This window comes from Neodiprion fabricii, chromosome 2 (assembly GCF_021155785.1).
Source record: "Neodiprion fabricii isolate iyNeoFabr1 chromosome 2, iyNeoFabr1.1, whole genome shotgun sequence".
Taxonomy (NCBI): Eukaryota; Metazoa; Arthropoda; class Insecta; order Hymenoptera; family Diprionidae; genus Neodiprion; species Neodiprion fabricii.
In genome coordinates, this window is record NC_060240.1 from 33,234,765 (window position 1) to 33,262,628 (window position 27,864).

The 27,864-nt window shown below is 41.7% G+C and overlaps 1 protein-coding gene across 4 annotated transcripts; it reads right to left on the minus strand.

The window, feature by feature from the left end:
• Positions 1-4,558: 4,558 nt before the first annotated feature.
• LOC124176142 (protein big brother-like) lies at positions 4,559-27,794 on the minus strand. Of its 4 annotated transcripts, XM_046557030.1 has the most exons (5): positions 27,094-27,776; positions 25,289-25,480; positions 15,414-15,740; positions 8,432-8,545; positions 4,566-4,881 (listed from the first exon to the last, which is right to left on the minus strand). In XM_046557030.1, the coding sequence occupies exons 1-5, from the start codon at positions 27,289-27,291 to the stop codon at positions 4,837-4,839; spliced, it is 876 nt and encodes a 291-aa protein (XP_046412986.1). In that variant the 5' UTR covers positions 27,292-27,776; the 3' UTR covers positions 4,566-4,836. The 4 variants fall into 4 exon arrangements, with proteins under 4 accessions (XP_046412989.1, XP_046412986.1, XP_046412987.1 ...); XM_046557033.1 differs by lacking the exon at positions 15,414-15,740 and having other exon boundaries at positions 4,559-4,881; positions 27,094-27,794; XM_046557031.1 differs by lacking the exon at positions 8,432-8,545 and having other exon boundaries at positions 27,094-27,771.
• Between the last annotated feature and the right edge of the window lie 70 nt (positions 27,795-27,864).

Genomic DNA, 27,864 nt, shown 5'->3' on the forward strand with positions numbered 1-27,864 from the left:
TTATTTTGGTAGTTTGTAAGTATAGTTCAAGTTCTGTCCTGCACACACGTGCATTGTATCTCTGTAGGATACGGTATTTATGATATTGTATTATTGCTGTTTCATGTAAACTGTAAGTAAATCCATAAATAAACAAATTTCCCCGTATGCACTTCGTAGTTTCAAGATGTAAAAACAATACTTCATGACCTCTGTCATTATTTATAACTCTGTATCCCTTCAGCTAAACGAGGTGTAATTAACGCGATGACAGATAAATTGATAGCACGAGGGTAGTAACACTTGCTGCTATTTTCACTTGACCGGTCGTTGTTCTGTTCTGCATCATTTTCATGTACAAGGGTTGAATATAATGAGCACAGAAGAGCAAGCGTCATGGTGATGGTAAAAGAAGCGAAAAAATATCAATATCAGAAAGTCATCGACCTGTCGTCCACTCACAGTTTCTCCCCTCTTCTCATTCCTCTTTAAACGTTGCAGATCGCATGAAACAAGGTCAAGTCATGGCATATGTCGATTATACAATGTGCGCACGCGATATACATACAGCATAAAACGTGTAACGCAAAAATAATGTACCTGCCATATGCGAGGATATGTTCGGAATAATTTCGGTCGGTGCATGCGTGTGTACCTACGCATTACGTACAGCATAAACGCACACACACGTCTGTCTTTACACATGTAATTGGGGTTGCTGCAGGGGCGAGGCCATGACGCGTTACAATGAAGACGCGATGACATAAAAAATGTTAATCCATTTTGCCTGACTCACAACCGCGTGATGGTAAAAAAAAATCCACATTATCCCCTTGTCATCTCCTCTCTCTTCGTCTTGTTTAAAAAAATACAGATGGAAGAATGAATTTACTGTTTTACAGTCCAAATTATCAATCTTTACCATAAAAATGTCTCCAAATAAACGAAATCTTGTTGCCAGTTTTTTACTATGAAGCATAGTATCGCGTTTCGCACTGGCTGCAGTGCAGTGGTCTTTTGCTGCTGGGAGCTTGTGACTGCTATCTATAATCGTATGCAGATGCTTACTTCGGATAACAGGCGAGATCCATTACCGTAATCCAGACTCGGATTTTTTTATAATGCAGATGCATAAATCGGATTAGGCACCGTATGAATGTTATCACTGATGTGCCGGTTCAATCTTCACCCTGTACTAACGTGTATTATAAGCTTTGCCTAAACATGAGATTATTGAAAAGTTTTTTTACTTACCTCTCTGACTTCTCGCGAAACGACCGGATACTTGACGAAACGCCAGGTGTTGCATTCGGGTTTATTTGTTGCTAAATAAATCAAATGACTGCAGCCGCTGTGAGAATTTGCCACAACAGAGTCTAAGAAGTTTTCACGATCGAAATGCGAGGGCCAATCAATCAGAGGAAGCCAATGGTTGACATTCGTTGGTGATTTGCGAAAACGTTGTTGAGAGTTTTTGTGTATCGGCTGGAATACTGGTCGGGACCTTTGACTGCTTTGACCGTTGAGAGTCGGGTGTTCTTTGTCCGTGACGGATCACACATCGCTTTGGTACTATTCTGGCGCTAGACTGGAGCACCGAATGAATTTGTTTACAAAACACCCTGCTCTCATCTCGTCTCCGAGTCTTTGCGCGCAGCCTGAGGACTGAGTCGTTTTGTTTTCACCGTAATTTGTCTCGGAGAGAAGAGAAATGGGCATCGTTTGGTAGTCACGTTTCAGTCCTCTCGATTTGTCAGCTAGAGATAGCTATGGAAATAGCTGGCCGCCATGTATCGTGTACCCTGAGTGCAGGCTGAAGCTAACGATAGTCGGTTTATTAGACACGAATGCTTCTGTAATCTACTGGAAACGTGGTTTAAAATTTCATTGACAGAGTAATTGAAATCGGTCGCATTCGATATGTCGTTGTAAAGTTTCAAATTCCCTATAAAAATTCTCACATGAGGTACGCACGATCAATCGCGGCTAGTGATGTGGCAGGCTTTGTCGCTTGACGTTGATTTGACGTAATTGGCACCAGGAAGGAGCCCGATACGGGGTAGGAATGATTGGGATAAGCCTGGATCATCCGAGCGTTGATCCATGGGAGGGTTTAGGACGGCGAAGGCTGAATTTCCACCTCGGGATCCAGGGCCACGGATTTCGGAGCCTGCCTGCCTGCCTTTTCAACCGGCCACTGAGGGGTCGTCGTCCCTCCCTAAGCCTGTTTTATTGATATCAATTTAACACCAGCCTGAGTTCTTTATATAGACGTTTTATTTAATGCCGTATGATCGAAGGTGCAGAGCGCAAAAACCCTCGCTGTGTGATCAGTTTCGTTTTCCTTCAACCGCGTTGAACATTTTTAATTAACAACTAATTTGAGCGTAATTACAAACGCAAGAAATGGAGAATTCCACGAATTCGGAGAAGGGCTCAGAGGCAAATTCTAATTCTAGTACAGATGTCTTACTATTAGCTGTTGGACTTTTTCAGACTTCGTTTGAACATTACCAATGCCTCAGAATATGTATTCAAAATTCTTTGAAAGCCACCCCGAGGGTAAGATAAATCATGGATTGTATAACGGACTATCCAGTATCTCAAATCTACAGTTTGCCGTGGAGATCTGCATTTTTCAATCAAACACAGTACTCATCAAAATACGTACTGACCTTAACAAGGAATATATTGTCCCACTGCAAGCTGCAAACCGGTTTATTTGAGACAATGGTAAAACATTGCAGGAAATATTATATCACACGTATAACACCCGGAGTCGGCGAAGCCCCGAGTTTGTCGTTTGCTCGTTGGTAACTTCCGCGCAAAACGAGGTTCGATTTCAGGTTGGGGGATCAGGTGTATGCCGCGCAACAATCGTCGACTAAATTGAATGGGGATTCCCTCGCCTTGGTTCTTTCCTTCCTCACTAATACGAATACCAAACACTCGACGAATTCTGATGGGAGAACGAACACCTGAGTATGCGATTCTCCGCGGAAGGGAAGCTGCGTAACGCGCCCGGAATCCTAAGAGCACACAATCCGAAAGCCCAGAGACCGTGGACTTCGATGCCCGCAGGAGACTGGAGACCATGCAGAGCTTTCAGCCGTCCCTTCCTCCCACGATCTGGACCGACCCTCCGAATTCAAATCCAAATTACATACTTTGGCTCTCATCCCATGATCCGGTGCAACAAAGCCTCGGGCTGTCTGGAAACTGACGTTTGGCGAACGGTGCGTCGATCAGTATTCCAGTGGATAGAGAACGGGCGGTCTCAGCAATTGAAAGGGTCGATTATACGAGTGAAAAAACAATGGTCAGAAATGTACCGCGTTGAGAGGTTTAACATTTTCATTAAACATTCTTCTTAACTATTACCGTTGCTCGTTGTCAGACGACTCGATTTCACGGCGGATCTACATACCGGTTCCTCTGCGTTCCCCGTGCATCGTCATCGAGCGAAGAGCGTATAATTTTAACAAATGTCCTTTTGCTCACCCAGACGCCCCTCAGCCAGTTACGCTACGTTAAGTGACATGCTAATCTCGCAACATTATTAGCACCGTACACCGCATGATTCGTGCCTTGATTTATTGACGTTAAGGTAGAGAGCCTTTACTATTCTTCGGTAATTGTTGATATCGGCGCGATATTATTAGGCGTTTCGGTTAGCACGCAATTTCAAGCACCATACATCGATAGCACAGAACATCGTCGTGGCTTTCAGGTCTATCTTTGATTCTCATACTTGGAAGACAATGAAACAGACAAACACGAATGATTTGCCGTGAAAACTGCATATCGTGTCCTGCAAGTACGTTCTCTTCCTTGCGAGATAAACTTACCGTAGTTTCATTGGCAATTCTTTATTTCGCACATCCCCTCAGCTACACGTCTCGACGTCTGAGTCTGTTCATTCGCATGGGAAGCCGAATGACTTCCTGTAAGTACTCTACAGATGTAGCAAACAAAAGCGTCCACGGTTCTTCATGCGTTTCGGTGAAAGCACTCGATTTTTTAGAATTATAATTCTTTTTTCACCCCGCAGCGTCTCGCTTCACGCTTTGTCAGTTAAATCAATTGAGAAATTCAACCCGTACCTACCTTCGCTGGTGACGTTTATTTCCTTACCACCTGGGTGATCCCGCCCCACCAAGCAGGGGAACTGTCAACCAAAAGGGTTACGTCGTTCAGTGATTCGGAAGTTTTTGTTTCGACAATAGAATCAGCGATCTGAAAACGGGGACATCATTTAACCAACGCACCCTCCCATTACCTGCACATACGCAAGTATCTCAATTATTTAGGCTATATGTTGCGGAATCGTTACGCTCGTTGTGTCACATAGTTTATGTGAAAGTTCGTCACCGTGATTTTCAGTTTGTCTTTTCTCACTTCGAATCTGTTCCATGCAAAGTCGCAACTGGGAAGCTGAATTGACTGAATAAATAAACTTTTTTTTTTCATTTACAAAAGTTTGAGTTGGGCGTTGAAGAGAGTAAATTGTAAAAAAAATAATACAATTCCAGAAAGTCTCTCAGGTTTGGGGCCGTTTATTAGTTATGACATTATTCTAAATTTAATATTGTTATAAATATTTTTATTATTGTTGTTAATAATATTCTCATTATTATTACTTATACAACAGTTACGACACAAGGTCCCTATGACAAGATAATACACTTTCTTAAACATCTATCTACGGCTAGACGTAACATGTAAATATAACAATATACAGGTAAAAAATGATTCGAAGATATCGCGCATTCGCATTTTCGCCGAATACGTTTGCAATAGAATGACGTAAAAAAAATTGAAGGATGTTAAGAACCGATAAACCAAAGCCGTACCATCCTAGTTGTGGTGACCGTGACTCAAGTCATTCTTCAGCTTTCTCGCCTGTAAAAAAAAGCAGAAAAAAAGTAAATTGGCATCTGATTTGAGCATAAAAGTCGCATACGTGGTAGGATATTATGTCAACCGCTTTTTTTGGCTACGCGTAAAGAACGCCAAGCATTCTCTCATACATACATATCATAAAGAGGCAGGTGAAGAAGATCCAAGGATGACAAATGACCGTAGCCAAAATGGCATAAAGGACACAAAGTATTACGAACGCAAAAAAATGAGAAGGAAGAATAAGAAGAAGAACAAGAAAATATGCGCATCGTGTGTAAAAAATATGCATCTGGATATCTTTAATGAGGAAGTGATAATTCCTTAAGGTGTGAGAACTGGAATGAGATTCAATTCTGTATGTGCTGCCAGCAAACTAGTGAAATTACCGGTGGAAACAAAAAGTTTTTCACATCCAATTCGCACTTTAAATTTAGAGCGTAGTTGTGTAATTGAACAACAAACAAATATTAAAAGGATTCAAAAGAAAAAAGAAAAAATTACTCTTACTGTGATATGCAGTCAATATTCACCGACTCGAGCTTTGTTTCAACTTGCTACTTGGGGTGAAAAAAATGTTCATGTACTTGAATACATGTATATGCACGTGTAGCTGTATATGGTCGCCAGCAACGCCCCCGTTAAATGCAAAACACTACTGCGTTCAATTTCGACTACAGCTCGCACTGCTATAAATCAAGATAAACATGCACATGTTCTCTTTCGTGTCGCTTTAAGCGAGAACTATTAACACTGTCAGACACGAAGCGCCTGTTAAGCTACCTCATAAACGTGGTGCCTCTAATACTTGGGACGTTATACCGTCTTCGGCCGAAAATCTATGAAGATCTTGTGAGAACCTGTGAAGATCCAGCTATCATCCGCAATATGTGTAAAAGAAAACAACGACAAGAATTTATGCATAAGTGTGTCGTTATTTCGATCGGATTCTGATTTTGTGTAGGTATGTATGGAAAAATAAAGTAAAGCGGAGACGATGAATAATTTTCACTTCCAAATCGTCACGCATTTTTTTCTTCTCATCAACATGCGTAGGTATTCGACTATAATTTGTAATCTGGCCCAAGTGATGTGCTTAAAAACTAGTGTAATCTACTCCTGCGGTACCTACAGATATACACGACACAGATATGTACATGTATTACTTTATGCAGATCACCCCATACATGTACGTACACTATACTGGCCATATATCAAGGAGGGAGAGTAAAGGGTGCGCGACAGGACTGACAATAGGTTTGCATATGCCTAGATTTTGCATGCTCCATTAGACGCAGGTCAGGTGTTACAATGTTCGCTAATAAAATTACAATTTTCACTCTACAAAGAATTTGACTATCAAGAACGGCTTGCGCGTATCGAATAAAATCGTGATATATGACCCTGTTCTAACCAGCGCCAAATAATTTTTCCGCAACTTTTCCCGCCCGCGGGACGGCAATTATCGTGGTAAAAATACATCGAAACAACGACGTGTAAATTTTCCAAACAACTGCGAAAGAAACAGATTTCAGGCTGTACATAAGGTCACAAATTGTAATGTTTTTAGACGTTTTCTGAAATCGCCTAACTCACGTTATGAGAAAAGAACTGCAGAATCATTGGAATAACTTTGCATTATTAGAGCTGGATTGAGAACAATTGTGAAAGTATTTTCATTATCTCGAAGTCGCCACACCACTTGCCCTCAGGTTTCCTATGCCAATGCACGAAAACCACGATATGCAAACTTGGATTCGGTATTAGAAAAACTCTTGGCAATAAAATAAAAGCTGGGAGGGCCTCAACTTTGATGCACATCTGCGTAGCGGCGCAGTATATACATACGTGCTAGCTATACTTCGGTCGGCCTCATATATATATATATATATGTTCCCATATCAGGCCGCACCGACCGAGCCTCGCGTCGTCCAGGGGTTGTTTTATTAATTCACTCCCCTGTCGAGCCCTAAGCCCGACGGGCCCTGTTTCATTTCAAAACTAATTGCAAGTCGAACCGTGTGCCGTGGCCCAGACTCTCGTCCTGCTTATGGAGTGGGTGGGTGGTCGACTATTTATTACCTAATTGGGTCGAATTCGTTTAAATAATTTCCTTGATTAATTGCAACGGGCAGGTGGGCCAAAACGGATCACAATAATTTATAACTTGCCGATGCTAAATTAAGGAGGGCTCGTTATGCTGTTACGGCAATCGGCGCTCGGAATAAAAATTTGGATACCAACTTCTTTCGAACGTTTTTCTTCCAGCTAACGACGACACGTAAGTTTCTCATTCTGTCTCGATTAAAACGTAATTTATGGATGCATCTTCGATCGTAAGAGAAAATTGTCGTACGAATATATCGAATGAATCTTTCTTTTGTACCTCGCGAAGAACTTTCGAACAATCTTGTACAAACAATTTTATCATACCAACCGCATTTGTACCTGATGCCCTATTTATTCAAGTAGACTTCAACCGGCCCCCAAAACTATTACGCGTGTTTATACTCCATCTGTATAAACGTCACGAGTCGATATATAAATTTCAGCGTATGTAATATTCTCGCGGGATGCTGGCAGCGGAGGCTGCATTCAACCGAGGCGGTCATCTGTGAAACGAACTTAGCTTGTTGGCACACAATGTTGTGCGCCAGTGCAATACACGACCCTAGTGCTCAGACTTGCCGGCACGCACGTATATACATATATGTGCATGCTGTAGGTACATGGGTGCACTACAGATCCTACGTCTACAATGGGATACGTTGATTTGCTGTGCACTCAGACGTGCGAAAATATTGTGCGCGTGTAGCGACCCGCACATATGCAGACGTATCGCATATGTAAAACATTACGTCATGCTTCAATTGACTTCGCGAAACGAGCAATCGCTGTGTGACTTATCCAAACTTGACTGACGAGACGGAATATCGGACAAAAAGAGTTTACCGTGACTGCAGCTTACCGTAAGGACACGTCACTGCCTTTGCAAAATGACGGTATAATATTTTCAGAGTTACGTATAAACAGACAAGCATATTAATGTAGATACGTCAGAGATGCGGGGAACAATTCCCAAAGAAAATAAAAGTACGACAACTTTATACACGGATGAAAAGTAAACAATTTTAATAATTTATTAATTACTTAAGTGGAGAAGGCTAATTATACTTATATCGATATTAAGTTTAAATAAATAAAGATCGATGAACTGCAAGGGGTCAACCGATTTCACTGAAATAGCACGGAATCCGTGCAGCTTCAATAAAGTGATGAAATCTCGTGAAATTCTGCAGGAGAAAATCATTGCAGAATTTACATACAACGCCGACGAAATCTTTGAAATTTTATCAAAGTATCCCTTCTTCATGCCTCTGTACCAATAGAAGAGTAAAAAGGAATTCCATAAAATTCATATCCGATGTTTCGAGGATTTCTAGGGAAATAGTAACGCTATCGCAGAGAAACCCTAGCGATGCGCTACCAGATTTCGCGATATTAAAAGCAACGGCACTTTACTTTAATGTTTGTAAAACTGGAAACTTCGTACTTGCAGATTTGGCTGAAGGCCTGGATGACGCTGCGAAGGACCCGTGTGACACCTAGCTGCGGCTGCTTGTTGCTGCTGCTGTTGCTGATGCTGGTGTTGCATTCCCATTCTCAGCTGCAACATCAATCAAAGCAGAATTCGTCAGTTGAACCCCGTAATGAAGGTTCCTGAACAGCGCAGTTTCAAAAACTTAGCTCACGGAGATTCAAGGGTTGAGCATTTAAAAAAAGTAGGTACAATTTTCGAGAGCCTAATTTGTAAATAAACGACACGACTGCCGGGTAAACTGTTCGGTGCTCCTATTCACCTCCGTGTTTATTCAATTATTCATTCTTTTTCGATATCCGGCTACGTAGATCGAAAAATGTCCCCGGTAATCCTCAACCTGCGACGTATCATTACCGGCTTACAGGGGAAGAGGCGCCGTGTGACAAGATTCTTTTCGGCTTGCAGGTTCCCATCCGTCCAGCCTGACCCCTCGCCTCTCCTCAGCACCTTTCCTCCCTTTCGGCGACCGAGGCAACAGACAGCGAAGGTACGTGGAAGCAAGCAAAGCCGGTAATCCTGCAATAGTAGCTCCCTTTGACGGGAGAGTGTCTTCGACGGCGGATGCTGTAATACACGGTGTGTATAACAGAGTATCCGGGAAGAACATCAGCCCCTTTCTTTGCCGTACCTTATAGCGCAAGCGAAGATGCTTAACGATTGTTTTTTTTTTGCCCCTCTCCTTAGGTTCTTTCTTCCCTGCAGCGAGCAATGCGTCGGCATCTTTTTACGACGCGACTCGAGTGTGCCTGATGGGCTTTAGGTTTTTGACTTGTGTCGCAGATTTTTAGAGAACGGAGAAGATCGTTTTAATGCCTGCGATAGGGAGGCTTCGGGGCAAAGGCCCAATCGCGACGGAAAATCTCCCGAGATCCCAATCGCGGCGCGGGCCGAAAGAATTTTGTTCTCGCTATCTGTTTACAGTCGCAGAATTCGTTTTAGGTGCATCGATTTTCCGTGGAACGAGTGAATTATTTTCGGTATACCCGGAAAGCGTGCTCGTGAGTGTTGGATGACGCAGTCGAGCTCAGGTATGCGGAAAAAATTTCGAATTTCGACATTCAACGGTTCCTCGGTCTCTTTATCTGTCGCATTTCGTGACGCGTATAACCAACCGAAGCTCGACAAGTGTTCAACGACACTCTATCTCCGAGCAACTTTATATAGCTGCTGCAGCGATAAACGTCTTGAAAGTCTTCGGCTGTAAGCAGATCGCGTGTAGGAATAAAAATCCCTTCTTTAAAATGGTCAAAGAAACAGAAAACGGGATACTTACCCACCCCTCTGTATCCGCCTGCAGTACGAATCCTTTTGAAAAGTATTTGCCGAAATATGTAAACAGGCCTCGACCTACCGGCCATCGTGAGCTTTGAAAATGTTTATTGTACGTATAATGTATACCGTACAATGTAAAGGAAGCCCGTGAGTTCGGCATCATTTCGGTTATAACTTGGAGTCCCTACTTGAAAAATCGGTAGGTACCTACCATACCTACTCCGTTAAGCTACACTCCCCATTGTTCTTTTTTGTTCGCCTTCCTCTTTTTCCGGAATGCGCGTCCGCGACGGCGCGCAGGGGATGAAAAGTCATCAATTATTATTGAGAATAAATCGAAGGCAGATGTGACGAGTGCCTACAGGGCTCGGCGGGTGGCCAATTCAGACACACGCTCACCCTGCCAGGCGACAATACTGTTTCTACAAAGCGATACAACGCGAGGAGCCTTGGCGAGAGGACGCGGGGGTCCCCCTTCTATTAGAGACCCGGCGATGCCGGGAGGGCGCGAATATTTGAAAGGCAATTACGTATCAATAAGTTCAAGTGCCTCCTATGTGCCGCCCGTTCAGGGGTCGGGCAGACGTGTTAATTCGATTGTTTATTTACGGAAAAACTTACACAGGCGAGCCCTTGTGCCCGAAGAGCCTTTCCCTACCTCGTATGTCTGTTCGTGGCTTCTTCCAAAATTCTTTTTAGCAATTTAACATGAATGGTTAAATTGAAACCGTTGAGAATAAAGATTCACGTCTTAGACTCAGCACCGTATTTATTTTGTTCGAATGAAAATGAATGTGGCTTTCCGGTTTGGAGAATGATTTTTTTTTTTTTATACTCCTTAAGTAACGCTCACGATGCTCGGTGTAAAAGTGTGCCTAGTTATTTCTCTAACCGCGTTTGTGTATATGTATCATTGTTTTTTTTCCGTTGAAAGTTTCGATAGTATATTATCTGACCATAGCGGAAGTTCAAAAGTGTCGGCGACGCGATAACGAGAACCACGTCTCGGCCAGCATAATGTGAGAAAATACCAGCTTGACAAGGGTCATTTTTGAAGAAACTATACTATGTTTGTTATACTTCCTGATCCGTATCAAAAAGCTGTTAATCATACGTCGATAATTTTCTCCTCATGCAATAATTCTTATCCGCTAGTCTGTGAAATTTATAGTTCTCCAGTTCAGAATCCGTAGGAGGATATTATTCTGCCTCGACAAAAGGAAAAGGCGACGGAGAAGGAGAACGAGAAGGAAAAGGCGCGGCTGCCAAGCCGTCGCAGGAAGACTTCGGTCTCTTATAGGGCTTCTTATAAGAATTCCAAACTGCCTGAATATCAGATTACGACTTTTATCGACAAGAAAAACGCGGGGAAACGAGCCTTGGTCGACCTAGGAGTCTAGGTTACTAGTAATATTCAACATCAATTCAAGTGTCTACTTTTGTTTCTTAGTTCTTCAGGTCATTAATTTTCGAATTAAAAAATAGGTTCATGAATTGTCATGTTTTTAAGATCAGTGTACATTTGATGTATTATACCTGATTTCACCATGACTGCAACGCTGAATTGGATCATTTTTCTCGCACAGTTATACAGTTGCTATTTACAATAATTCGTGAGATCTCCTTCTTTATTACAATTTACACGAACATTCATTTGTCTCTTAAATGTTGTTTTTTTTTCTCAGTTCAAGATTCGGCAGTTTATCCGATTTGGAATCAGAGGCGTGGTAACCCGTGAGCGTTTGTGTAAAATGACCCCACGTTATCTTCCACGTTATCTTAAATAATCTCTCATCTTATCTGCTCATTACAATTTTCAAACCATTTCAACGGTCAAGTGATCGATTGTCAGACTTTGAAAGGAAGTTTGATAAGCATGGAACGCCCTTTGATTATCGCATGGGTTTTTGATATTAGCTAATCCGAAGTTCACGTTCATCATGAGACTAAATATCATCGAAATGAATGATGAATGATGAAAATGCGAAGATCAGTTAAACATTAACGTCACAATGCGTTGAGGAAAAGCTGATTGATTAACTTTGCCGACCAATTTTTACTGTTGTTAAGGATAGACTCGCTGTTTAAATATTGATTTACCTCCAATACTCACTCGAGAAAAAAAACCTGTCAACTTTTAAAACCTGATGGTTACAACATGAATTGGCAACTTGTTGATTCGGCGAAGCTATGAGGAAACTAACGAGAACAATAATATAAATCTCATCACAAGAAGTTTCGCTTAGTGTCGCGCAAATGGTACACTGAGCACCCCACAAATTAGCCTAACTATATAATATTTTATGTATTCATTCGATTGGTACTTATTTCGATAAATCTAGTCTATGCCCAAGAAAATATGATTTATCAAATTTTTCAATGTAATGTAAAACTTGTCTAATTTCGATTTTCAAGATTCCAACTTGTATAAGAATTATCGATGATCGTACCCGGTAAAAATAAATGAGACGTTCATGTAAAAATGATAGAGTATCATGTGGCCTCATTGCTCAAACACTGCGATGAGTCTTGATGCCAGAATTGTTATTCGTACGTTCGGAACACCAAATCCATCGGATCAATCGGATCATCCGTGTATTGATCGATTAAAATATTTCCATTTATACTTTTGCAGCACTGTTAAAAGATATCTACACGTGAGGCCTGAAACGTGGATATACAACACGATCTAACTGAGCTCCGCAAACAGAGATTTGCCCTACGGTCGGGTCTTAAGCCGACGAGAACGCGCATCAGTCTCAATTTAGGGGATTTGAATTCATCTCGTCGGATCGTTTAAAACAATAAGAGGGAATTTGTGAACCTCTACTTGTACGGGGAATAATTTTATTGTCAACGTTCGTTCCAGGTGATTTAAAAAATTGGAACTTGTTGGGAAAATATTCCGAGTGCAATATTTCGGTTACAATAAGACGATTTTCAGTACAATAAGAATAATTTCCCAGACACAAGGCCAAGTCAGTGTAACAAAGAATACCGATCGTTTTTCCGACGAAAAAGTTCGTGTGGACATTGAATAATTCACGGCGAAAAAAAAAAAATTACAAATCGAAGAACAGAAATCTGCATGCGCTGGAGGTTTGCTGTCCTTCTCTCTGTTTGTTCATAATTACACGTTTCACATTCGAAGCTCGTGTTTCTACAATAAAACCAATCCTTCTATTCCTTGAATAACACGTCACTACGGCTCATGAATTCAATGCCCCCGTTTTTGACGTTCGACTGCTGTTCTGTATGCGAATGCCGTCCCGTCTGGGATCTGATACGCATCCATACTGGAATTATTGCAGTTCATTTTCAACACGGAGTGATTATAATTCACCCATCTAAGACGTATATATTCCCGTATTAAACCGCAATTACGAATTATTCAATTTGAACAATTTTCAAATTTCCAACTCTCGCACCAATTTTTATTCCTTTCCCGGATTTTTCCACACATTTTTGCTTCTCATGTTTTTCTTATCACATTGCGAGTTGCGGGAAAATGTGTAACAGTACCTCCAACAGTGGCGTATAGTACGAATATAACAAAAAAATTAAGAAAACGACACTAAAATTCATAATCTTGAACAGAAAAAGAAAAGAAAAAAAAAAATGAGAAAATACTGAAAAGAGCAAGTAATTATAAAGATTCAAACTAAACTGAAAGAATGAAAAAAAATTTAACGAGGAAATAAATTTTCAATATCTTCAGCAGCGTTTATAATATTAATAGATTCGTAATTGTAAAAGACTAAGGAAAGATTTGTTTGCTTTGTTTTTTCTTTTTGTCACAAATAAAATATGCAAATCAAAAGCTAAACGAAAGATACGATGGGTTTCGTAACATCGCGAGTTTAAAAAGCCATGCTAGCAATTATGCTCTCGAGATCCGCGAAATGTTTGTATGGTAAGCGTGCGCCGAAATTAGTATCATTAAGTTTTACGCGGAACCAGCAACGTAACACCGTACAGCTGTAAAGTACGGAATTAAATGAATAATAACTTTTACTTCTCGAAATTCATCATACGTTAAACATGCCGAATGAATTCGATTACGATGAAATGAAGGTCGAAGGTTGTTCCACGCGAATACGAGGTAATGTGTTATTATGGTAAATGTGCAAGGTTTATAAAAAAATTTCACACAAAGGTCGATAAATTAATACTGCGGGTCAATTATTAAACCAGAATCGACCGTCCATCTTTAATTAATATTTAAGAAGAATAATGTGAAAAACGTGTAAATAATTATTGGTAAAAATTATATTTAGTTAATAAACTCTTTACAAATATGTACATACAACAAAATTACTATATGTGTAACTGAGAGAGAAAAAAAAGTGGGAAAAGAGAAAAAAAAAGAAAAGAAAACATACATGCCGAAGTATCAACGCGAACTCTTCTCAAGGAGCCGCACTGATCGTGAGTCTGCTGACTCACTCTCATAATCGAATGTCTAGAAATTCCTAGCATGACGCATGGATCCGGACGACGAGAATTCCGTTCGCGATTCGACTGTGTCACACCTAACGCGTAACATATTATGTCCAAGAGTCACGATGCGTGACACTTTGTTAAACGGTTCCATGAATTTCATTACATTTATTATTACGCTTACGTTTTTATTTCGGTGAAATATGCAAATTTTGAATCGATCGCAATTCTTTCGAAGAATAACACGCGTCATGTCGTAATTATATGTGCGCATACGATGATGATGGTGATGATGGTAATAATAATAATAATAATAATAATAGTAATGCAAACATAGACTGCGGCACATGCACCTATAACAAATGAGTATATGGAAAACCTATAACCTCTATCTTTGTATAATATGGTCTTCGTTGTGTGATTCGGGCGATATTATTCTGTCATTTATACATCACGGATATAATAATCATAATTCAGTTGCAACTATCATAGGTATAATTGTACAAAAAGCACACATACTCAAGAATTATCATGTAGCTATTTTCACTTGCCCTGAATTTAAACTATCGTTTATTCTATATATTTACCTACGGTATAACAGATATATTGAAAAATATTGCAAGACAGGTAAAAGCAAAGACGTTTTGAAAGATTATCTTTATAATGTATATAATAAAAACTGTCAACTAATTTTTCTTTCTAATTAATCTTCGTCATATTTTCGGGAAAGGATACAGATTTTCGAATTGTCCTTAGCGTAAAAAGAATAATTCTCGCATATAATTCAATACTTCAAAACGACCCCGTGAATAATTTTTTCATCCTCAAAATTTTCGCCACATTACTTTTGTCAATATCAAAGAAAACAATAACTATACATAAAAACTTTCCTTGTCGGTTAAAAAATGAACCTCCGGGCGTATACGCGGTATTTTTGCGTATAGAAAATCTCATAGCCCTGGTTATAAAAGACAGAAAAGTACAAGTGAAAACTGTGAGGCAAAGATATAGGGAGTGAGAAGGAAATAGAGAGTGGGGGGGGGGGAGGGGGGGAAGGAGAAAGAGGGAGAGATATATCGCGACGATTGATCGCGCAACGTTAACTCGCGTTAGGTACACAATATTAATCAGTCTGCACGGAGGGCTGCACGTCACAGGATATTGCGAGGGTTGAAAGTCTCGCGAAACAAGGTTTAATCTATGCGTAGGTCCGAAGCCTAACCTCCATCTCGGAGTCCTGGCGATGGGCGAGATGCGGCCCGACGCTGGGAGCGCCGGCACCGGGCACGTGGTGCCCATGGTGTCCATGGTGGTGATGGTGGTTCAAGTGGGAAGCCTGACTGATCGCGCCGCGGTAGATTCGCTTCTCGTCAAGCTCCCGCAGTCTCTGGTTGTAGCTGTCGATTTGCTCCCGAAGGATCCTGTCCTCCTCGGCTGCCAATTCCTCGTCCAGCTCCAGGCATCCCAATCCATCCAGACGCTCCAGGTCGATCCAGCCTCGCCATCTCACGCAGACACCGTTCATTATCAACCGAGATCGAATGTGAACCTACACAGAGAGATTGAAAAATACCGTTACCGAAGTGCAAGAGGTGTCTTTTAGTTTTGGCGTCGCAAAAAAGAAACTATTTTCGGCAATTTTTTTATTTCTATAACTTCAATTAAATCTCTGTGAAACGACTCACGATCAACCGATTTAAATCATGGAGTTCGGCTAAGACTTCCGACCGCGTGGCAATAATTATTTATTGCACAGCGAATGTCTGATTGTAAGTCTTTTTCAAAACTGTCAATTCCCGTGTTTTAATAAAATCTTTCCACGTTTAATCACAGCTGCGATTACACTCGGTGGAATTTTCTCTTCTACACGAAGAAAGTTCTCGAAAGATTTGAAAAAGTGTCCTTGCAGCAAGTATTATATACACATGTATACGTAGGTACGGTAATTAATCTTGAGGCTTGCGGTGCGAGTTGCGGTAATCAGAGTCGTGCCGAGCCCTGATATAAGTATACAAGTATAATATATACATATATAGAAGGTAGGCACCTATATAATAGTGTCGGTGATATTTCCCCTCCCCACTAACCCGAGTAGGACTTGTTTGGAATTCAATTTCCTCGGATTGCACATCGCGGCGCGTTTAAACGCAGCCACTTTTCAAGCTCCATGATTGTCAGCTCTCAAGTTAACGTGCAATCTTGTTTTGCTTCGCTTATTCATGCAGCGAGATCATTATCGTCATTATACGGTAACGGAGATAGAGGAGGTACGGTACAACACAAAAGTATGGGTCAAACAATTTTCTTAATCGTTTTCCAAGAGAAAATAATATACGACCGTACACATTTGCCATTATAATACGTACATCGTACGGACGGTATATGTGTACAAGCTGAACCATAAACGAGTTCTGCAAATTGTCGAGGATACAGACTCGGAGAGATCGTCGGATTGAAACTCAGTAGAGAAGAGAAGTTTGAGCCTCGACAATGAGACCAGAGAATTCTATTCCGCTGCTGAACATAATTTCCAAATATTTTCAATTCTTTCGTCATTTTGCAAGCACGTGACAAAGGGATTGCAGAAATTAGAAATTTTTGCACAATTATACGAGAACTTTTGCTTTTGTCGGTGCTTTCGTCTTCAACGCATTTACATCGCTTGGTCGATATTAAAAAAACGCACACACCTTGTGTTTAATTTTAATTTCCACCTCGCGGCGTCGCACGCTCAGATCGACGCGGAGCGTCGTTTGGATAAATAGAATTATTACAGAGCAAAGTCATCGCTGCGGGTGATTCCGGAGCCGTGGAGGATAAAGAAAGGCGTCCAGCATCCGGCGTGAAGCGGTGATAAAGGGTTGCGAAAAGGTGAACAGTTTAATTTTGATTCAATACCGCAGGTACAATGATCCCCCCTCCTTACGTCGAACAGATTTTCCCCCGTAGCTCGGAGTAACCCCGGCGCGTACAATTACAGCCTAAAATCGAGTCCCGCTAAGGCGTTTCTTTGTCGATAGACGCCTGAGCGCCGCTGCTTTTCGAATCATTTCCAACGGTGGGAGCGGCGCAGCTGTATAACGGCGCCTTTTAAACCGTCCGCTAGCTGTAACAATTATTTATTTCCAACAACGCGTATAATGCAGCACACACCGGCAGCGTGTCCCGGATCTCCTCCTATCCTTAGCTCGCTTTTTCACGGACTTCGACTCTATGCTCGTCTCCTCCCCGCACGGCCAGTTCCCCAAATCGCTATTGTCACGGAGGCGTTTTTCGGAAGGCCACTTTCCGATTGACCACTCTTCGGCCAATTTTCAATGTCAACCTAGCCTTTGACCTCGCACCTCGCCTCTGATATACCCATTCGGACCGGAAACTGATGAATGCTTCCGGGGACATTAGTCAATTTAAGGGTGGATATGATCTCTGCGCAATATTAGCCGTATCATCGTCATCTGGGCCAAATGCGCGAGAATTTCAAAGAAGAAGGAAAACTAAACGATTTCAGGTCGGAACGATAATTAATAGATGAACGAGTGTCAGAGTCGTAATTTTATTCGGAATAAGTTTGTTTATAAAAATCGAATGTAGGTAAATGCGTTCAACTGAACACACCGAAAATTGACAAATTTCCGAGAATTTAATAATCTTACGATACGAATGCTGCTCGTATTGTGCAACGCGATTATTCTTGTTTAATATACTTCAAGAATAATAACGAGAACAAAAACAGGTTCTATGATAATTTTAGGCATGTATACATCTTCCTACCTACGTGCCGGATTTTGTATAAAGATACTCTATATTTCTGAAAACTGTTGATCAAGATAAATTTTTGCAACATCTGAGAATCGAGCATGGTAGCTGTGCACGTAGGCAAAGGTCGACAACGCAAAAATTGGATTTAACGATCAAGTATGTGAGGTACGAAGAGTTTCGCGGAATGAAATTACGCAAACGAACGTATATACCTGTTTTAATACACGCGCGACATCGATATGTTCAAAAATAAAGACAAGCTGCGGGAAAACAATCAAATTTCAATTTTACGAATAATCCTGCGAAATTTTTAACGAGAGTCGTACTAACTTCGCGTTCGAAGAACTGTAGCTATCGGAAATACCGTCACATATATGCAAGGCGACACAATAATATGATTTATCGTGTTATTGTCGGTATGTTACAAAAAAAAAAAAAAAAGAAACGATCTCTTGCATCAAGAACGGCGTATGAACAAAGCCGAACTAGGTGATAAACGACGCGTAACTTCATAATAAAAATGTTGCCAATTGATGCAATTCCTTTTCCCACTCAAATTCTCAGCCGATAATTATCAGAAAATTGATTGGTTTAATGTTACACGAAAAATAACGCCCGAGATCAAACGGAATACATCGAAGTTCGACCTATCCTTAGTAAAAGTCCCTCATTTTTCAGTCTCACAGAAGTAATTATTTTATTCATTAGCTGCTTGCACTGTCGGTACAGCTGTACTCGTTACTACAACGATCGTAAGACGATGCTGAATTAGGTGTCCCAGTTTGTCATTTCCATTTTTTTCCTCATTTCCGTGCCTAGTTCTGTAAACCTTCTCACGATCTGCAGACATTTCAAAGAGACAAATAAAAAACACCGAGAGGATTCCATAAATCATGGGCGTTACCCATTAGGCTGTAATAAATGAGAACGATTATTAAAACTGTAACAGCTATAACGAAGGTAGAGCCGTGAAACGTGCCGCACACAGGCATATTACGAAATGTAACGCGGTTATACATCCAGGGTATGTACACAACAGCCCTTAAACCGTTCAAAGCTAACCCTTTGGCTCCGGCTGATTTGCATCTAACAAAAAAAAAGCAAAAAGGAAAGGCCACGGTCCGTTTTTACGAAAGGGTTAGCCGTGTTGCTACCTTGCCTTCGTAGCTGCGGCAGCATTCGGCAGAAAAGGGGTGCGACGGGGCGTAATACAATATAATAACCGGTAGACTCGGGACTCGGCCGATGCACACCGTAATACAAATGACACCTATTTCCCTGGCCTTTTGTTTTAGTGGGCGTATCTGACGTTTGTTTGCGCCTCGGTCCAGTCTGGACAATGCTGGGGTATTTGTCACATACCGAATACGACGTGTCGCGGGGCACGAGAGACGGCAGCGGACGATACCAGTCCTGGGGAAGGGACATACGGTCAAACGAGGGTTGATCCGGATTTTTACAAAATCATGATTTACGGCTCACCTGGATCACGCGGCCTGCGGGCAACGAGATCTCAGACTCTAATCGGCGCCGCTCCTTCAACTATTATATATACATATATATATATATACATATATATATATATACATATATATATATATATATGTGCCGAATCCGTCGCGAGATGGAATTGCGTCATATTCGAGCCAAATTGAGATTCGGATTCATATTTATAAAGCACCTTGACTCCTGATCAAGTTGACATTGTAGAGTTAGAAAAAACTGCAGGTACGTGTACACTGGGGTGTTTCAAAAAAAATAAATTATTTACAATTTTCCACCGTGGCAACCCCTGAAAGTTTGTTTAGGTTAAAAGACAGATTTTGTGAAAAGATGAGCGTTCTACGTTGTGTGAAGGATCTCGTTGAGTCGATATTTCACCTTTTCTCGCATTTTTTTGAATTTCTGAAGAAACACGTTGTAGCACTTCAATTATTATTTATTTCCCGACATTTGTATTCGATCCAAAGATCCATAACACAACGATATATCATCCGGGAATCTTATTCCCCTAAATTAAAAGTTCATATTCACTTATAAATATTTCATGAGATTGCATTAATAATGAAAAGATCGTCAGATACACTTATCAAACACCAACTGGAGACTTGATATTACAAGTGTGGATCTTGGCTGTGACGTGAATTGATATTATGATCATTGATGTTAGCAATAAAGAAAACTTATTCACGATACTTAATAAATTTTATAATATGTATAAAAATGAAAAATCAACTCAGGTATATCATGGTGGAAAATCGAAACTTATTTTTCTGCTGCAACACCCTACTATACATACGTTTATCCGCATACGCCGTACATTCGAAATATATAGCATGTACTTTTTTCATCGCCTGCACCAGAGGTATTACATCTAGGTACATTTGCCGTTTCTCGGATTCGAGAGAATTTCGTAGATTCCGGCGAGATATTTTGGCTAGAAGTATTCCAAACAGAATCCCCGGGTCCCCATGGGATGTGACAGGTGTCCCGAGGGAGAGAAGGAGAGGGAAGCACACCCTCGAGCCTCGGCGACGTGTTTTCCCTGTTTTAAATCCTATTAATCGCACCAGCCGGCTTACCGGCGACACGCGTTCAACGTTTCGTGTCATAACACGGGATTAGCAAGACTAGTAGAGTACGACGTTAATATTAGTTTCCGGCTCTCTCACCCGCGAAATCATTTTATAGGTTTACAACTTTTCAACCACTTTAGTAGTACTTGGAAAAAGACTTGATTTCAAAGTATTTGAAAAAAATATCGGTATATCATCTTCTGTAAAATGTATTTGGCGTCGATCTGACACCAGCAAATTTTACTCAATTTTAACACCACCATTGCTTACAGCTTACTTGAAAGAAGCACCGAACAACGGGAGCTCGATTAAACTTATTTCACCAACGTGACCCGAGTCCCCTCGATTTAAAGCGAAAATATAATTTTCGATCCAAACAGAAAAAAAGTAAAGACAAATCAACTCGCAGAGAATTGATCGAATCTAATCCGGATCGGATCGCTGTATCGATGTATTAGGTGTACCGAGCACTCACTCGTTCAATACTACGATTAATTATCGAAGCCGGTGAAACTAAACTCGTCACGAACGATGACCAGTAAAACCAGCCGCAGCAACGGAAGCTGACACCAAACAATTTACACCGAGCCACTGAGCGTGACAGATACAACGGCGACGCGATTCATTTCGTTCTGTGTTTTACGTTGAAGAAATTTATACCAGACGTGACGGTCAGAGGTACAACACTTTCTTATTCCGTCGAACGTTTCGAGGGTTATAAAACAATGAGGAATAATAATAATCACGAATAATAATAAAACTCGATCGCTACACTTGCGATTACTAATATTCTCAACTAACGCGGTCCTTCGTTTTTTACAAAATTTATAACACAGTCCTCTTGTCGAGGTGACGCGTCGTAAGCATATTACCTTTCGAAAATGACTGCTTACTATGCCGGAGGAGCCGGTTATAGTTTACAGCTTACTGTTAGAGAAGGGAGATAAATGTTAATCTAGCGGTGGACAGGCGACAGGTAAAAGGTGCGAGAGAATACGATTCTGCAAAATATAGTTTAGGTACAAGGTGAAAGTTGGGCTCTGACAACTCTCGGCGACTCGATGGACCGTCGTAAAGATCGCCGTAGAAGAAATTGCCGAACGCTCGGCGCGCCCGAAACCTGCATTCCTATTGTGTTCGGCGTATTTCTCACCTGTCAGACAAATAAAGAAAGGAAAAACGGGCTCCGCTGACTTTTATGCTTCTCTGCCCACGACGTTAGATTCGTCCAAACGCTTGCGAACCTTTCGCAGCGGCTCACCTCGCGACTTTTACACGATTTCGCTTTACGAGACGGACATTAATTAACTGCGCCGTAATTAAACCGCGTGGTAATTAGAAAATCCCTTCAAAGGTGCAATATTCGCGGAGAGAATAAAAGAGCATATTTTAGTCAAAACTGCACGAAAAGAGAGGTACGTCAGGTTTCTTGTTAAAATATACTTCCTGAATTTCAAAAACAGTCGAAACTGCACTGTGTGCACAAAAAACCTGCTACATTTATAGTAAAAAATATACTTAACATGGGTATTTTTTTTTTTTTTTGCCAAAAACCCAATTCAGACGCAAATAGTTATAACGTCCGAACACATATACGAGCTTGCGACTATAATACACCGTATTTAATCTGTACAGACGTATAGGTATAAGGTCTCCTAATGCCGAGATAGAGTTGTCAGGTTTATCTTAATGGTCTTTAACGGTCAGATAACTCAAGCGAAAGGGCTGCAGTAGCTGGCGCATGAAAGCAACGGAATGAAATACTAATAGAAAAAAAGAGAATAAAATGAAAGAAAAAGAACGGAAGGAAAAAGGGAGGAAAAGGTATAACGAGGCTGGTATGAGGAAGGCCCTTGCATGGTGCCGGAGCTGTTTATCAGGCGCATGGATCTCTCGTAATTATTACCTACTGCAGAGAGGTGAACAAAGCGCCGCACGTGTCCCGCTTTGTCAGATAAAACAAAACACGAGCGACGGGGAATAATTGATTACGAGCACTGTGCAGTTCTTGCTTTCGCGATGCTTTTGTACCTTCCCCCGTACGAGAGTATATCTGCAGGTTCTCTCTGATATCTCGGTGAATCGCGTATTGCGCAGCGCGTTAATGACTCTTCAATCTATACGTTCATTTCGGACAAGTCCGAAGTGCTTCGGATAATTGAAACGCACTTTAAATTATCGCGGCTGTTTCGGTATCTCAAGTACAGCGTTTCCGGTATGGTTCTTGTACGTCCGGTAATACCGTACTTTTCCAACTACTTAAAATCTTGAAGTTACGAAAATACGAGCCTCGTAGTTTTTATGTATAAGTTTGAAAAAAATCACGTATCAACGAACGTAACGATCGCCTATCGCCGTAAAGTACAATTTATATACTTTAGTTCTCGTATAGCTTTTGTTTAAAGTTTTATGCATAAGCTGCGTAATGCCTGATTCAATCAATTTTTCCTGAAAGATTTGTAGGAAAAACTTAGGAACATAACTTCGTAATAAGCCAGATGTTTCATAAGCATTACAGTGTTTAAATCGTTTCCAATTAAATTGTCCAAGCTTGATCGCGTTTCGTTTTTCTGTCAGAATCGCCAATCAAACCCGAGTTACGTGTTCCATGAATCCTTTTAAAGAATTGCGTCGCTTCGAGGTAAGCTAGATGCTCGGGTGAGGGGTCAGGAACAAGAATTATTTTGAAAAAGGCGTGTAACGCGGCTTCTTGAACCCTGAAAAGAGCATTTAAGCCTCCGCCGACCGACGGAGTCACGGAACAGAGTTTCGAAAAGCCTCTTCGGTACCCAAAGTCTGGAGGTATCGTTTCCCCAACTGCGTTCTCTCAATTTCCTAGCCACGTTTCGCCCGGCATATCCGTTTCAGGATCTGCACGAGTCCCGCGCGAGCCAAGGGGCAAGAGCCAATTGAACCGAGGGCCGAAAGAACTCTCGAAAGATTTACGAGCCGCCCCTGTGTTAGCCCTGCAGAGAAAAGCATCTGGCGTTAGGCTAAATAGGTGAAACGACTTCGAGCAGACCCTTCGAGACGCTAATTGTCTGTCTAGTGTCCGCCTGCTGGGATCAGCCTGCCGCTGAATCCCGTCATACAGTTTCGAGCCTCTTCCATTTTTTACTACAAATTGATCCCGTACTTTGGCATTTTAATCTAACAGATGCGGATATACCGTGCGGGACAATTCGAGGAGGGAAAAAATCAGCGCGGAAAATGACGTCGCGCTGCGTCGTTATTGATCGCGATGGCGTCCCGACGTCGGGCGTCGGCGTCGTTCGTCCTCTCATTGTCATCTTCCGCGGCGCGCAGGCGCTTGTGAAAATGTTTCAAGACCTATAGGTGTATGTTTACCGAGACGTCGCACCGCGAAATGGCGGCTGTACGAGTACTGACTGGTATTACTGGTTTCAATTAAAATCACTAAAGATAAATTACGCATTCAAAATGGCCGCGGGAGGTTATTTTTCTCCTGCATCATGGAACGAGACAAATTGGAATTGTACGCACGGAATCGTTAAAAATAGAATAGGAAATAGAAAAGAAACAAACGTTGGAAAACGTGATCCAGAAAATCATTCACCGCGAAAAATTTCACGATTAAAACACATCCGCAAATGATTTCGATGCACCGAATAATAATTGCCGTAAAATAAAGTGGAACCGGTTTGAAGGTCGTTTTCATCGTAGGTGCAACTAAGGACCAATTTGCCGGACATCGGACAATGACCAAGGTATACGACGTAAGGGAGCGTGTGTACGAACCGATTCGTAACGTCGTTAAACACTGTACACAAGTGCAGTCTTTACATTCGTCGACACCCACGCAAAGCGGACCCTAATTCCTGAAAATACTCGAATACACGGGGCCCTAATTCCTAATGGTTATGGTACCTACAATTCCCTTCGCTTCCGCTTCAAATTTTCTCCGACAAATAAACAGATAGTCCGCGATCTGCGGGGCTACGAATTTCCACGTGTTTTGGAAGATAAAATAACGACCGTTTCGAAAACTCCGAGTATGCAGGTACTTCGTTGGACCATCGCAACGGTGACCGTGTACCTACCTAATTTATGTCTGCAAACGTTTTAGAAACTGGCAGGAACTGATTTCAAACAACCGAAAAAGTAATCGGAAAAGTTTTACGCTTGCAGGTACGATCGTATAAGGCAGGTAGAGTGCAACTTCCCTTAACGGACGACTGCCAACAACGGATTCCTTTTTACAACGGGAAGTATAAAAAATCGAATAGCGGACACTTCTCAGTAACGGACAATATTTTTAGTCCCTAAAATGTCCGCTAATGGGAAGTTTCGCTGTACTGTAATAAACCGCGTCGTATCAAGTGGGAATTTAGTCAGGGGAAAAAATGGGCGACGGGGAATGTTTTTACCTTAAATATCAAGAGTGTGACTAACCAAATAGCCAGGTATTCGGCACATTACGCACAGCGAGTTGATTCAGACTTCGTTTTAATCCGACGAGCTCGCAATCGAGCCACGGGTGGATTTTGGCATTACAATATTCAAGGGGGTTTCCCATATATCCTTTAATTTCGTTACGTATATACAGCTACCGCTTGTAATTTTACGGGACAAGTGGCTGCTTCTATCTACGAACGTGCAAGGAAACGAATCAGTTTCGACCACAGAACTACATGCTCGTAACAAAGAAGGTAATCGATTTTACTACCATATTATGACCGCCCTGGTTGAGACTGAAAATTATCGTAAATCGAAGTATCGCTAGATTTCTGTTCCCTCTCACCTTTCCGTGCTCCTTATCAAAGTCGCATTCGCGTGGCTCGCCGCAAAATCCGGATGCCGCCGAGGCGAAAACCAGCTGAAGATTCGTTCCTGTCGCCGCGAATGCAATCTCTGTGTGTCCCTCGCGACATCCAGTTTGGAAACGGACCTGCTGCTCCTCCTTTGGCCTGTCATGATAGGAAGTGTACCTGACCTGGAATAAAGAAACAAAAATTAAAATAAAAAATAATAATAATTTCGAAATTGTTTATTATACGTGAACTTTCAGTTAATCTAACAGGTGATCCGTGGTGCTCAACTATACTCCAAGCTTTCGACACAGTCCACATTGATTGTGCAATGTTTCTTATTCTCGGAAAATTTCAGGTCTCAGAATACCTCGGAGAGAAAGTTGGCAGCTTCCTTATAGACCAGCCAGCAATCCTCAACTCTTGTTGTGCCTGATCGTGAGTAACCCAACAGTAGGTATAGAATTGGGGAAAAGTATCGAGTGCTCTTTTTGTTATCTGACTTGTTCAGTGTTGCAACTAAAGTATACGAATTTGTATTTAGAATTACGGAGTATTCGCATCTTCGCTATCCAAAATCAATGATGCACGTACATAAGATAATCCTTTGGAATCGTGGTAAAAAAGAGATCGTTTTACTTCATCTTCTTTTTGTCACATCAACGAAGCGGCTCGTGTAATCGAGTACATATTATCAGTGAAAGCCTCGTAAATACGATTATACTTTTTCGGGGTTATTTTGATGAAAATCCAAGTAAGAAATCGCAAGTGGAAAATGTGATTCGATCCGGCGTGATCTCATTAGACTCTGTTAGACTATTTAGCCATTTACTTAACCATGAACAAATTGGTAGAAACTGTATTTTCGAGTACTGCGGCACAATTTAATTATATTGTATAATTCTGTATTTTTGAGAGGTTAAAAAATATAAATCCTAATTAACAAGTACGCTTGTATATGTAAACCAACGAACTCCACAGCTTATGCTTTAATCCTTATCATTGCGGTCGTTGTTTTCTACGACTTGAAACGAAGTTCTTCTCGTACAACTGGATGACGTCCATGATTAAAATATAAATATGTGCACACCATTTCCGGCGTATAACATACAACGTAGCACGTGAACTACATACGTGAAGCAAATCAAGCTTAACTCAAGACCAAAGCCTGATTTTGAAGTATTGTAATTCAAATGTCTAAAAATAAAAAAAAAAAAATTAACTTTAATCGAGATGTGCAAATCTACGACGCAAAAAGTGAAAGTAAGACAAAACGACCTTATACGGAGACGTGTAATTCAATGACGCGTATGGTCTTCCAAAATACCCACGAAAGCCTACGTTGACTGATCGTGGAACAAGGTCGGTCCGTATAACGAGTCGAAATATTTCTAATATTCTGCGAAACAAAAATGATCCACAATTGTACGACATTGAGCGAGGCTGATTCATCGATCGCACGGAAAATCCGCGTTTTTTAGCCGCTGTCCGCGCGTCTCACTCAAAAATTGCGTATAATCTTTAATGAGACATGCGGTTTCGATTAGGAGTGTATAAACGTAGCGGCGTGAATCTAACTTCCGGAATAAAGAAATTCCGCGGGACTCGGTCACCTTCCTGGGAGAGTTTCGGAGACACGAACGCCGGCCGTTTACCTGTTAGCTGATCGCCAGCGGACAAAGATCGGCGCAAAACGCGGCGTGTGGTCCTTGCAACACTGGATCGCAGATCTATACACGTCGACTCTCGATATCACCGACACGAGAAACGTTCCTTTATTTTTTCCTCAACGACTTACCTCGCTCTCTCTGCTCAGCCTCCTGAAGAGCTCGTCGGTCTCGAACTTGGCCTTCTGGTCCGGAACGACGCGGGGCATTTTGAAGACGAACCTGGGCCTTGGCTGTTCGTAGAGGCCCATTCCGTCGAAGGGCAAGACCCCGACCCCCAGTCCGCCGACGGCTCCAGCCTCGCTGCCCGCCAGCGACATTTGCATCATCTTAATCAGGGGTGCTGGTCCAATCCTCGGTGGATCTGCGCGTTCCGATCGCACGGTGCACCAATCGCGGTGAACGACGCAAGCCTAGCTCGAGTGTTTTTTGATTTTATCTATCTTCGCGGATAATTTTATCCTCCTCCGCGCCCCGGACGATCAACGAGTATAATTATTTGTCTGTTCTGTCTTTTTTTTTTTTTTTTTTATTGTTTTGTCTCGTTTTCACCAACACACGTGCGCGGGTCTATCACTCCGCTGGCATTAATTAATTATCTTTCGCTCGCTCGTTTGTTTATTATTTTCCTCGCGACGAAGCTGAGGATGTTCTCTCACTGCGCGGCGACCTCGGCGACACGTTAACTCTACCCTCTTCGGCGTCCCAGTGGAGACTGACTGACGTTCCCGAATCTCGAATATCGGATCATGCTCGTTTCGCCCCGCCTCTGAGCCGCCCCTAAATACCCCCACTCGGAAACGAGCCGTGTTCATTTGCCGGCGGTCGAACCTTCCTGGATGAAACTCGTCGCTCGATTCGTCAGCCTCTTCTAACGATAAGTGCGGTGCAGCACGAGCTGC

What these genes read in the sequence shown, in the direction of transcription:
- LOC124176142 (XM_046557030.1), bottom strand. Translation starts at nt 27,291, where the DNA reads ATGATGCAAATGTCGCTGGCGGGCAGCGAGGCTGGAGCCGTCGGCGGA. An exon ending in TTGATAAGGAGCACGGAAAG is followed by an intron (nt 15,741 to 25,288) that starts GTGAGAGGGAAC and finishes CTCTCTGTGTAG; the next exon opens with GTTCACATTCGATCTCGGTT. An exon ending in GCCTTCAGCCAAATCTGCAA is followed by an intron (nt 4,882 to 8,431) that starts GTACGAAGTTTC and finishes TTTTTTTTACAG; the next exon opens with GCGAGAAAGCTGAAGAATGA.